This window comes from Haliotis asinina, chromosome 16 (assembly GCF_037392515.1).
Source record: "Haliotis asinina isolate JCU_RB_2024 chromosome 16, JCU_Hal_asi_v2, whole genome shotgun sequence".
Taxonomy (NCBI): Eukaryota; Metazoa; Mollusca; class Gastropoda; order Lepetellida; family Haliotidae; genus Haliotis; species Haliotis asinina.
In genome coordinates, this window is record NC_090295.1 from 433,334 (window position 1) to 446,987 (window position 13,654).

The following is a 13,654-nucleotide window of genomic DNA, read 5'->3' on the forward strand; positions in this document are numbered from 1 at the left end:
TTCACTAACAAATCCTGAAGGCGCGGCATTACACTAATACACAAAAGCTGGCGTATGTTCTGCTGGAAGTAGTTTCACTAACAAATCCTGAAGGCGCGGCATTACACTAATACACAAAAGCTGGCATATGTTCTGCTGGAAGTAGTTTCACTAACAAATCCTGAAGGCGCGGCATTACACTAATACACAAAAGCTGGCATATGTTCTGCTGGAAGTAGTTTCACTAACAAATCCTGAAGGCGCGGCATTACACTAATACACAAAAGCTGGCATATGTTCTGCTGGAAGTAGTTTCACTAACAAATCCTGAAGTGCGGCATTACACTAATACGCAAGTGCTGGCCTATGTTCTGCTGGAAGTAGTTTCACTAACAAATCCTGAGGATTCATCACCATGGATTATTATATAATTCATATAATGAATTATACAATGATACTGAGTGAACAGAAGTGAACAGAGAGGGAAGCTAATGCACTCAGTGAACCCCAGCAGCGCAGGTGCTTGGCTGACATCACAGGGCAATGTTTTACAGATGTATCATAAATTAAATCATAGTGTCTTTGGAAACATTTTGGTGCTGATCTAGGTAGGCAGTTGTGTATCAAATTATTACATGCCAACTTTTTATGTGAATAAAGTTGTCAAACTTAGATGCATTATGCTGTTGAATGTGTCAATATATGTTTATTTACAAAGAAATGTTTTATTCTTAAAGGGGCACTGATCCAGACCAATTTCTGTGGTCTGGTTGTTGCTTCTGTGTTGTTTTTCTCATGTCAGTACACAGATGATGTCTTAGAATTCTTGACTGATTTGTGACCTCTGCTGTGACACAAGCATGCACAATTGATATTATAAGTATACACTGATCAACAAAGATGTCATTTTACTTCATTATTATGAATACACTTTGAAGTTTAATCATGTGTCAGAGGTAAAAACTGTTAGGACTGAAACATAACTAAGACAATGTATGGCTTCATATTTTGTCTTATGATCCTAATTAGTTTTATATTTGTATGCATCTTGACACTTAATAATGAAACCATAATCTTATAGTGAATTGGTTCATTCGCATAAGACAGACTTCCCAAAAGACAATGAGTCCACAAATTACCTGTGCCAAGCTGTCCACCCCTATTTAATTAATGAGCTGACCCACAGCCTCTACAGAGTATAGGAACACACTCCCGTCACGTCCCGTCTTGTTGGAGATGTGGAGAATTTTCTCAAGGACATGTTATTGTGTATGTAAAACTGTATATGACTGGTTAACATTACCCATTTTGATATGGCTGGCCTAATAAGGGCAGAGTATGTCTCATCCCAGAGAGGTGCACCACAGGTACTTCTAGATGGCTACTTGTATAACAAAGACAGGGCGAAAGGTGTGACTGTCTATTGGAGATGTGAGGACAAGTCCTGTCAGAAAAAGTGTACCACTGTGCATCCGGAAGACTTCTGTGCACAACCACCCACCTAAGGACAAACAAGAGCAGAGATTTGTTGGTAAACTGAGGAAGAAGGCCAGCATGATGAGCGCCATGTACCATCAATGCCGACAGACCATCCATTCATTGCCCAGAACATTAGCTGAAGTCGAACTACCAGACCAGTGGACCATAACCCATGATGGGTCAAGATTTCTGCTGTTCTCAGATGGAAAGACGACAAAATCCTAATTCTGCTCAGATGAGACCCTTGCAACACAACAGTCAGCTGAGAAGATATACATGGATGGAACTTTTTCATCATGTCCTCCCCTATAGAACCAAGTATATGTCATGCATGCTATGTCCGGTTCCTCTTGTGTATGCCCTTCTCCCCAGACAGACTTTGAGGTGGCTGCCATCCAAGGTGTTGAAGCTGAATTCCCACAAGCAGAAGTGAGAGCTGCCCGTTTCATTTCAGCCAGGCCTTGTGGCACAAGACCCAGGAGTTAGGCTCAGCTGTGGCCAACAAAGAAGACTCAGAAGTGAGGAAGTGGGTCTGGCCTACCTCTTCTTCCACTTGCTGAAGTTCAAGATGCTTGGATCAAAGCAATGGACCTGTGCCCTGACATTCACCATACTAAACAGATGAATGACTACATCGTTGCCAGTTGGGTAGATGAAGATGCCAGATTTCCGCCAAGACTGTTGACACCATGCTACACAAAGTCCCAGGACCACAGGACCAACACCAACCTAGAGGGGTTCCATTCCCGCATCAATCCAGCAAAATCATCCCAACATCTTCAGGTTTACTGAGTTGTCTAGAGAGTGGAACATGCAGAGAGAGCTAAACCTGCACACATAAGCTTTGGTGCTGCCCCACCGCCCATGAAAGCTGTCTACAGGAAAAAAGAAAACCAGCTGTGAGACTGAAGGAGCTGCTCAGATGCAGAGAGAAGTCCCAGTTTCTTGATGCAGTTGGCCCACTTATGATGTTCATGTGACTTCGTAACTAGTGCTATCTGTGACAAACAAGTCACGTAAAATAATATGGTGCGCGGTGGCTAAACGGGCTAGGTGGCTGACTTTGTGTGCTGGCGATTAGGTGCCTGACTCTGAAGGTGCGGGTTCGAATCCCAGATGGGATTCAACCCCAAAAAAGTACTCGAATTTGTACTTTACTATGAAAGTGAAATCCCAAATATATGTTGTATTTGACCACTTTCTAAATGGCATCGTGTAATTGTAGTCAGTATAGATTAGTAACTCACAACCTTCTGACAAATCCAGTCAGCATATTATTGGATAATCCTTTCATCTATGTTTTTTCGTAACTCAGCTGATGATTCCTCTTGCCGCACTTACATGCACATATTACATAACATGTAATACATTTGCCACATCAAAACTTGATTTATAATGTTGAGTATTTACTCCAGACAGGAGAAATGCCAAATGGGAACCTTTGTTGGCAATCTGAGTGGTGTTTCCACTAATTATGCCTGTTTTAAATTCACTGAATGATGCCAGTTAACATGTGTAGGTTTATAGCAATTTATACCAATACAGTAATCACTTTATTGCATGCAATTTTATTTACCTGAAAAAAATTATGGGTTGACACCGTTTTGAGGACACGAGTGGAACTTCATTTTCACATAAGAAACATGTATAAGCATTTGCTGTGTACTTAGACAAAGAGGTATAATCAGACTTTAACCTAAGGAAATGTTCACATTTTTCTACCAATGGCTATGTGGTTATTAGTTTACAGATTAAAATAAATCACACGTTGTTTCATTATCACAGGTAAATACCAGGGGCTTAGCTTTGATTACCAAAAAAACCCACCCTTCCTAATGTTTCAATGTTTAGGTTGAAGAAATCCTGCCGGTAGCCCAGTCCCTATGTCTGTCACAGGTGCTGACCAACTTACAGCTTGGTTTCATCATTAGCCTGCTGATGAGAAACATTCATCGCTCTGGATCAGTGGTCCTTTAAGCCTGGCCTGGTTTATCAAGAAACCTGTTTATTCACAACTGGCAACTGACCACAGTTTCTGACGGATATTACAGGACTCTTTAATCACTCCTCGCAGTGTTCCCACCCAATCTAGTTGGTTCTGCTGTGACTGAATTAATTTGGGTCAGGCGTTTCACATGGTTCAGCAGAGCACATCTGTCTCATGAACAAGAGACGGTCGGGGGATCTCATGTACACATTACTACTCTGACTGATTAATGGGGGAAATATAACAGCTCACTCCATTTTTTAGCTAATTTTATGAATAGTTCTGATATATGATTCATTTTAGTTTGTCAGTTGCCAGTCAGTTGGTCGGTTGTCACTCAACGGAGTGCACTTAGCCTTCTGTGTGTCTAGTGAGACAATTACCCTTGATTTGTTGCCATATCTTTCCAGCTTATTTCAAAGACAATGTACAAAAATAGTCAATTCAACAAGACAAAATATGTCATTTAGTTTAAGAAAAAATCCATAGAACTACAAATGTTTACATTACTGTACAGTAATTATTTTGATGTGTTGTTTCTTTTCATCTAATTTGTCAAATTGAGAGAGGAAACTGACCCCAAGTAACATGACAATGAATATCTTCTGTCAAAATGTCATATTTAGGTTCACGACGTGAGTGAGATGATCAACTAAATTATTTCCGCTTATGAAACTATGGTTGCATGATTATGAATACATGCATACCGGGAAGAAATAAAGAAAAATAACATCTGGAGGACAACAATGTAATGATGGGAAATAGGAGTTTCGTCTCGGAAGAAACCTCTTTACTTTGATCAGTTTGGCCTAGAAACAGGTCAGGCTTGATTTGAACTCATAATTAAACTGTCATCACAGACCACATAAAGACAGTCCTAAAACAATATTGAAAACATTTCATCCTTCGGTGAACGTAAATAGTATAGAAACATGGAGAAAAAGAGCAAGTTGTCATATGCATATGTAATTCATGGTGACAGTTCCAGGAATATTGTCAATAAAGCACTGCCCACAATGTGCTCTTTTTACAGGAATATCTTCTCGGTTCACACTGAACTCACCATGACAAACAATCAGCTGACTGACCTCAGCTTAAACTGAGGTGTTGTATAATTCATCCCGTCCTTACTAACAGCTCCGAAGATCTTCTCCGATGATGAATATTTCGACACTTCAAAATCAAACAACAGTCCTAAAATTACATTAAGGGCTGACATGTCATAATGGTGGCAGCCTGAATACTTAAATAATGGTCTTCTGAGATAGTTACACCCAACATTCTGAGCCCCCGTAGGGCTAATGCACTCCTCTAACAATGCACACTTCACCCAAGGAAGCATAAGTTTCCGGTGAATAGTCTCTGTGTTGTATATTACAAGATGGCTTGATTCTACAGCTCGGTGGAAATAAAATTCATCAGGTTTTGTTTTAAAGAACTGAAACATTTTTGGGTGAGTCAGAGATGATGTTGGGTCTTGTATTGTCCATGCAGCTATCCCTGAGGCTTGTGCCAGGGCAAGACTTTCATTAATCTTGCTGTTGGTGAAATACAGGGACGTGTCAACCCACATGACTGCTCCATACTCAGTCAGCAGTTCCTGCAGATGAACATACAAGTAAATAAGAGGAATTGTATGCCGCAGTCTGATTGGTTAAAAATATTGTTGAATGAAACAGGATGTTCCATTTTTACACAAGTTCTGAATTCTAGATCACACCTTTTCACAGCTTCCTATGTGTCTCAGTCTTAATTTCATCTTGTAATCGTCTCAAAAATGCAAAATAACAGTTCATAATGATAATACTCAACTTCCAGTAACATAACATTTACCAGTACCTTCTTTGGATGCTGATGAAGAACAAATTTGGATCAGTTTGAAACACTGCTTTTGCATGATTAGGATTGTAGGACTAGAACTTTTGCATGATTAGGTATGTAGGCAAGCATGTTGCATGATTAGGTATGTAGGCAAGCATGTTGCATGACTAGGTATGTAGGCAAGCATGTTGCATGATTAATATCATTGACCAAGTTTAGCATGATCGGAGATAAGCATGTTTAGCTTCCAATGTCATGTCCTGTCAAGCGAGGATTTGAATCCAAATCTGCCCTTCAGTAACACCCAACACCCCTACTGGCTAACTGTGAATGTGCATGTAAGATGTGAGACAGTTGGCCCACACCCCCTACTGGCCAACTGTGAATGTGCTTGTAAGATGTGAGACAGTTGGCCCACATCCCCTACTGGTCAACTGTGAATGTGCTTGTAAGACGTGAGACAGTTGGCCCACACCCCTACTGGCCAAATGTGAATGTGCTTGTAAGACGTGAGACAGTTGGCCCACACCCCCTACTGGTCAACTGTGAATGTGCTTGTAAGATGTGAGACAGTTGGCCCACACCCCTTACTGGTCAACTGTGAATGTGCTTGTAAGATGTGAGACAGTTGGCCCACATCCCTACTGGTCAACTGTGAATGTGCTTGTAAGATGTGAGACAGCTGGCCCACACCCTCTACTGGTCAACTGTGAATGTGCTTGTAAGATGTGAGACAGTTGGCCCACATCCCTACTGGTCAACTGTGAATGTGCTTGTAAGATGTCAGACAGTTGGCCCACATCCCTACTGGTCAACTGTGAATGTGCTTGTAAGATGGGAGACTGTTGGCCCACACCCCCTACTGGTCAACTGTGAATGTGCTTGTAAGACACAAGACAGTTGGCCCACATCCCCTACTGGTCAACTGTGAATGTGCTTGTAAGATGTGAGACAGTTGGCCCACATCCCTACTGGTCAACTGTGAATGTGCTTGTAAGATGTCAGACAGTTGGCCCACATCCCCTACTGGCCAACTGTGAATGTGCTTGTAAGATGTGAGACAGTTGGCCCACACCCCCTACTGGTCAACTGTGAATGTGCTTGTAAGACGTGAGAGAGTTGGCCTACACCCCCTACTGGCCAAATGTGAATGTGCTTGTAAGACGTGAGACAGTTGGCCCACACCCCCTACTGGCCAACTGTGAATGTGCTTGTAAGATGTGAGACAGTTGGCCCACATCCCCTACTGGTCAACTGTGAATGTGCTTGTAAGACACAAGACAGTTGGCCCACACCCCTACTGGCCAAATGTGAATGTGCTTGTAAGACGTGAGACAGTTGGCCCACACCCCCTACTGGTCAACTGTGAATGTGCTTGTAAGACGTGAGACAGTTGGCCCACACCCCTACTGGCCAAATGTGAATGTGCTTGTAAGACATGAGACAGTTGGCCCACACCCCCTACTGGTCAACTGTGAATGTGCTTGTAAGATGTGAGACAGTTGGCCCACATCCCTACTGGTCAACTGTGAATGTGCTTGTAAGATGTGAGACAGCTGGCCCACACCCTCTACTGGTCAACTGTGAATGTGCTTGTAAGATGTGAGACAGTTGGCCCACATCCCTACTGGTCAACTGTGAATGTGCTTGTAAGATGTCAGACAGTTGGCCCACATCCCTACTGGTCAACTGTGAATGTGCTTGTAAGATGGGAGACTGTTGGCCCACACCCCCTACTGGTCAACTGTGAATGTGCTTGTAAGACACAAGACAGTTGGCCCACATCCCCTACTGGTCAACTGTGAATGTGCTTGTAAGATGTGAGACAGTTGGCCCACATCCCTACTGGTCAACTGTGAATGTGCTTGTAAGATGTCAGACAGTTGGCCCACATCCCCTACTGGCCAACTGTGAATGTGCTTGTAAGATGTGAGACAGTTGGCCCACACCCCCTACTGGTCAAATGTGAATGTGCTTGTAAGACGTGAGAGAGTTGGCCTACACCCCCTACTGGTCAAATGTGAATGTGCTTGTAAGACGTGAGACAGTTGGCCCACACCCCTACTGGTCAACTGTGAATGTGCTTGTAAGACGTGAGACAGTTGGCCCACACCCCCTACTGGTCAACTGTGAATGTGCTTGTAAGACGTGAGACAGTTGGCCCACACCCCCTACTAGCCAACTGTGAATGTGCTTGTAAGAAGTGAGACAGTTGGTCTACACCCCCTACTGGCCAACTGTGAATGTGCTTGTAAGACGTGAGACAGTTGGCCCACACCCCCTACTGGTCAACTGTGAATGTGCTTGTAAGACGTGAGACAGTTGGCCCACACCCCCTACTAGCCAACTGTGAATGTGCTTGTAAGAAGTGAGACAGTTGGTCTACACCCCCTACTGGCCAACTGTGAATGTGCTTGTAAGACGTGAGACAGTTGGCCCACACCCCTACTGGCCAAATGTGAATGTTTGGTCTACAATGCTACGAGCCAACTATGAATGTGCTTGTCAGGCATGAGACAGCTGGCTCACACCCCTGCAAGGTCACTGTGAATTTGCTTGTAAGACTTGAGAGAGTTGCCCCACACACCCTACTGGCCAAATGTGAATGTGCTTGTAGGATGTGAGACAGTTGGCCCACACCCCCTACTGGTCAACTGTGAATGTGCTTGTAAGACATGAAAGAGTTGGCCCACATCCCTACTGGCCAACTGTTATTGTGCTTGTATGACATGTCAGTATTGGCCAATGGGTAACTCACCTGAATACATATAGGCCGGTAGCTCTGAATATCCAGGTACTGCACATGCGAGGGATACTTCTCGTAGTTCAAAATGTTGATTCTACAGTTCCATGTGCTGTTACAGTTTTTTCGTAACTGAAATGGCAACATTGTGTTAAGTTTGGACAACAATCAAGGGCATCTACTACTAGGGACAGTGGTATCATGACAACCATTTTTACCCCCATGAAAATCTGGGTTAGAATTGGTCCTCAGCAACCAAAGCTTGTTGAGAGAGGTGACTAACGTAGTAACAAGTGTGGCTGGTCCAGTTCACTGATTTGATTGACACGTCATTATAGCCCAGTATAGATCGATGATCATGCTGTTGATCACTGAAATGTCTGGTCCAGACTTAATTATTATTCCCCCCGGCATGTAATGAGGGGGGATATAGTCAAAGCCTCTTCTGTCTGTCTGTTTGTCCATTCATCCATAATCATTTTGTTTCAGGAGCATAACTCAAAAACTGTTCAATATTTTTAAGACCAAAACTGATAGATATAATAATCTCAACCTATGGTTGTGCCTTTGCTATTTACCGATTTTTGGCGTGATTATTTTTTGTTGTCTTTCCATGGAACATTTTGGTCTAAGTATAATGGTTTACCACTTTAGGGTCTGACTGATAGATCTACCAAGTTTTGCAGAAATATATTGCTCCAGAAACGAAGCACACCCCGCCATTAGACTAAGACCAAAACGTTTCCATGGAAACCAAGAAAATAATATATCACAAAAACCTGTAAATGGCAAAAGGCACCACTTTAGGCTCTGATTGAGATATCTACGATGTTTTGCAGGAAAATATTGAACGGTTTTGAGTTCTGCTCCAGAAACGAAGCCCACCCCTGCCATTACACTAAGACCAAAATGTTCCATGGAAAAAAAACAAAACATAAATGCCAAAAATCTGTAAATAGCAAAAGGCACAACCATAGGTTTACATTATTATATCTACTACTTTTGGACAGACAGGCGAGGTGTCGACTATATCCCCCCACATTAAATGCCGGGTAGGGGGGATAAAAAGCATCAAGTAACTGTCACATGATTTGTTCTTTCAAATATGTGGGGGCCAAGGGCATATGTCATCTTCCGATGACTCTTGTTTACAGACTGCTGCCATATGGCTGGAATATTGCTGAGTGTAGCATTAAACAACAAACAAAACACAAAAACAAGTGGACTTCACAACCCAATGAGCCATTACCATTAATGGATTCTACCTCACTAGATATATGAAAAACCTGATTTGTTTCATACATAAAACAAGAGTCATCAGAAGATGACATATCCCCCCAATAACTACATATTTGAAAGGACAAATCATCTGACTTGATGTGTTTCTTTTAGATTAAGTTTGCATTGTTTCCATGGAAATCATGAAAAATATACCGCCATATATTTGTAAACAGCAAAAGGCACCACTTCAAGATCTGTCTAATATGTCTGCCAAGATCTGTTGAAAGATATGAAATGGTTTTCAAGTTGTGCCCCTAAAACGAAGCTCATCCCTCCATTTGAGACAACATTTGCATCGTCTCCATGGAAACCGAGAAGATAATAAATCACAAAACCTGTAAATAGCAAAAGCCGCCACATTAGGTTTTGATTGTCTGTCACACATATCTACCAAGTTTTCCTGACAGATATTGGGAAGGTTTTGAGTTTTGCTCCAGAAATGAAGCACACCTCTCACTAAGGCACACTAAGCACACTAAGTCCAAAACGTTTCCACGGAAACCGAGAAAATAAGAAATCACAAAAACTGTAAATACCAAAAGGCACCACTTTAGGTTCTGACTGGTATATCTACCAAGTTTTGCAGCAAAATATTGAACAGTTTTTGAGTTATGCTCCAGAAACGAAGCACACCCCACCATTAGACTAAGACCAAAATGTTTCCATGGAAACATTACATTGCGTTGATGTATTTAGATATTAATCTAAAATCCTTCTCACCATGGTTTTCTCTGCCTTGGAAACTCCAAGATCAACAAGAACAAGACGCCTGGTCTCCATGTACTTCCTGACAGAGTTTATAAAGTTCACAGTCTTCTCCAGCTTGCCCGGCTCAACACTGGTGGCTATGACCGGCAGTGCCTTCTGGCCAGACCCCTTGTGTCCAATCAGCACTGTGTCATCTGAGAATCCCAATGCGTTCAGATACACTGGGTCAACGCTGAGTTCTTGGGTGGACTTCTTCTGCATGTTGGAGGGCAGATTCTTTATATTGTTGATTTGTTTGTGTGTTTTGGTGACAATAACACGGAAGCTGGTTGAAGGGTAGTTGAAGAGCCATAGTGATAAGCTGGTGGCTCCTATGAACACTACGATGATGTAAAAGTTTTTGGTTTTCATTTGATCTAGCATAGAATGCTGAACCTTCATAGGAGAAATATCAATGAGCTCTTGTTAAAGAGACATGTCTATCAGTCTGCCACTGTGCTGCAGATCCAGTCAAACACAACAATATATCACAAGTATCTGAAACAGATCAAAATATATCTCATAATAAATTGTTAATGAGCATACATGTACGTAAATATACAATAACATAATCATGTATAGTCAACATTCAAATGTAAGAGGTGGAAGTTTGGCAAAGGTGATCATCCCTATAACATGGATGTTGTCATGCTATCAACCACCAGTTTACCTGTGCCACAACAGACTATTTCAACACTATTTCAACTAACTTTCGCTTGTTTCTTCTCCTTTGCAAGTGTCACTTGTATTTGTATAGCCTAGCAGTTAAAGTGTTTCAACATAATGCCAGATAACTGGGTTTGATACCAAACATGGATCTAATGGTGTCTAGTGTCCCCTGATGTAACACTGTTGGAAGGAATACTGCACACAATTGTGTACAACCATACTCTGTTTCCTTACTGTGGAAGGACACTGCGGATGTAATATATTTACGAAGAATCTGACTTAATAATGATTCTAACAATACACTGATAAACAAATTAGCAAAATTTGAAACGTGGCTCTGCCCTGGTCTCATCAGGTACAGTGACACATAGATGAACTTACTTCAACAAAATGACTATAAATACAAAACCGCAACATTTGAAGTTCACTTGACAATTGTGTTTGCACAGGAAACAACAGGTCACTTCCTTATGTTCAAAGAATGATGAAAGCCAATGGGTCTTTGTCATAAGCAAAGATAAACCTACTGTTAACAGTGCTGGGTGTCCCAACCTTCAATCAACCCTAGCACATCAAGACAATAATAATTAATATGGACACTGAGTGCAACAACACACATCTCGTGAATAATGGTCATGACAGTATCTTGATATTCTAGAAAAACAACTTGAAATGGAATGCAAGAGTTTCCAAGAGGAGAGAAAAATGGTGATAGACTGTTTCCCTCTTTGTAAGTTGGTGCATCACCATAAGGTACCATGGTAACAAGAAAGACAATATGATCCATACAGCTAATTTGTTCAGAGTTCATAGCCTTTCATACCATAATTAAATATGTATTTTTTTCATTTGGTGAGTGAGAATAGATATAGTGCATTATCACATATCGGATCCGGATACAACTCAGTGTGCATCATATTGAATACTACATCCTGCTGAAATACATGGATTGTGATGAATACTTAAGGATCTTTTCTTATTAGGATAAAGTTGAATTATATTGTCGAGGACACCACCTACTGATATGAATACAAATTCGACAGAAGGTCCGAACGAATCCAAAAACTCGCACGAACACAACACTTGAACACGGTGGATAGCGCTTTTGTGAAAAAAATGTATCATGCGCACACCTGGATAGGTGTACACCGCCACTGATGCTGAGCTTAGTTTTCGTTAGGACAGCCACAGTGCCAAACCAGGGCACAATTGTTAAAAGTCAAATAAGGAGTTCAGTTTAAACCACATGGAGGTTCAGTGGTCACATAAGGACAGGGCCGTGTATAGTGTCAAATTAGGACATATTGGGGGATATAGTGACGCTGAAATATCAGATTCATATTTCTGTAAGTAAAACTACATGAACTTTGAAACTTGTTGAGTTATTTTTAAGTCTTCCACAGCTGCTCAACAAATGGTAGCAGAGCGTGGTTACTGCTATACCATTCTTTGGTTTATCACACATTAGTTTGATTTCATTTGACATTGTATTTTCATTGCGTATGTTGCATTATGGTTGTGTGATAAAGCTGAGTGTACTGTGTTTATCAAAACACCGATGCTTTGACAGGTGTGCATAGAGTTGAACCGAGTGTAAATAAATCTGGGGTGTATGTTGAAATTTGATAAACGTTGTTTAAAATCTGTTGGATTACAAACATGTCTGGCACTGGTGTGACTTCTCAATTGAAGGGGAAATAGACGAAACTGCGCTTACACTTGAGACAGTTGCAGACATATCTCTACCAGAGTCTGAGGGTATTTCAGACAATGACAAAAATGATTATGAAACTAAAATAAAGTCTTTAGAGGCAAAAAATCATAGTAATGTCAGCTTTCACCAAGTTGAAAAATGCTTTAGAGAAATTAATTGAGCAAGAAGAGATGCCAACAAGAATAGAAGTAAGGGAAGTCATAGACAAATTAAACAATTGCCAGCTTAAGGTTTTGGAAGTTATTGTGAACCTGTCAGAAATGTTTGAAATTGCTTGGTGATAAACAAAAAATCGCCAAGGTCACTGATGAAGGTGAATTTTTAAAACAAATAGGTACTAAGGCTCAACATAATGCACAGGACTATCTCAGGAATAGGGCAGACTCTTTAACACATAGCTCACAAAAGTCTAATTATGAAACTGAAAGGAAAGTTGACATGAAAGCTGTTCCTTTAATTTAGAGTAAACAATGCTACTTGTAACAATTTAGTCACAGGTGAGTCAGGAATTCAAGAACAAAACAATGAACCATTTCACATGGTGAGGGACCACTCAGACAGTTATGATCACAGGGCACCTACACTTTCAGATAGTTATGACATTGGCAAAGACATGTAGAAGCAGCTGAAAGTTAGTGAAACAAGTGTGTATACCTGTCTTTAATGGGGATGTCAAGTCACATGAAGCCTGGAAGGCTGCTTTTGTAGCATGTACAAAGCACCTGCCACACCAGAATATAAACTACTTCAGTTGTGCCAATATGTTAGTGGTGATGTAATGAAGGTCATTCGAGATCACAGTGCTAAAGCATATGGGGTAGCACTTGAATGATTAGAACGTAAATTTGGTGGCATGAGAAGTCACATTGCTCTCCAAATGGAAGAAATATAATCTTTCAGGCCAGTGCGACCTGGCAATGCAAAGGACTTTGAACAGTTTGTTGGATGTAGTTGTTGCATGAGGGACTCTGATTTGAGGAGTTCTCTGTATGTTCAACTCTTGAAGAAAATGGCGGCATCCATGGTAAGTCAGTACCAAAGATGAATTTTTGAAACTCAGCGACAGGAGTCAGTTGAATCACTTCGTGAGTGGGCCTTAACGGAGGCAGAATTCCAGGCCATTGCTTCGGAAACAATCCATGGGGTATCTGCTATAAGAAAGACAACAATCCATCAAGGTTCTAACAAATTTAGACAAACCTGTAGAGGTTTCCAATTCTTTGAAGAGAATCGT

The 13,654-nt window shown here is 41.3% G+C and overlaps 1 protein-coding gene across 2 annotated transcripts in view; it reads right to left on the minus strand.

Annotated features, from left to right (window-relative positions):
• Positions 1-3,884: 3,884 nt before the first annotated feature.
• LOC137268530 (uncharacterized) overlaps positions 3,885-13,654 on the minus strand; it is a 28,468-nt gene continuing 18,698 nt past the window's right edge. For both annotated transcript variants that reach the window (XM_067803101.1, XM_067803102.1), the window contains 3 exons: positions 10,011-10,535; positions 8,025-8,141; positions 3,885-5,045 (listed from right to left, as the gene is read on the minus strand). In XM_067803101.1, the coding sequence (XP_067659202.1) occupies positions 4,521-5,045; positions 8,025-8,141; positions 10,011-10,439 (1,071 nt within the window). In that variant the 5' untranslated portion in view covers positions 10,440-10,535 and the 3' untranslated portion in view covers positions 3,885-4,520. The remainder of the gene's footprint in view (positions 5,046-8,024; positions 8,142-10,010; positions 10,536-13,654) is intronic.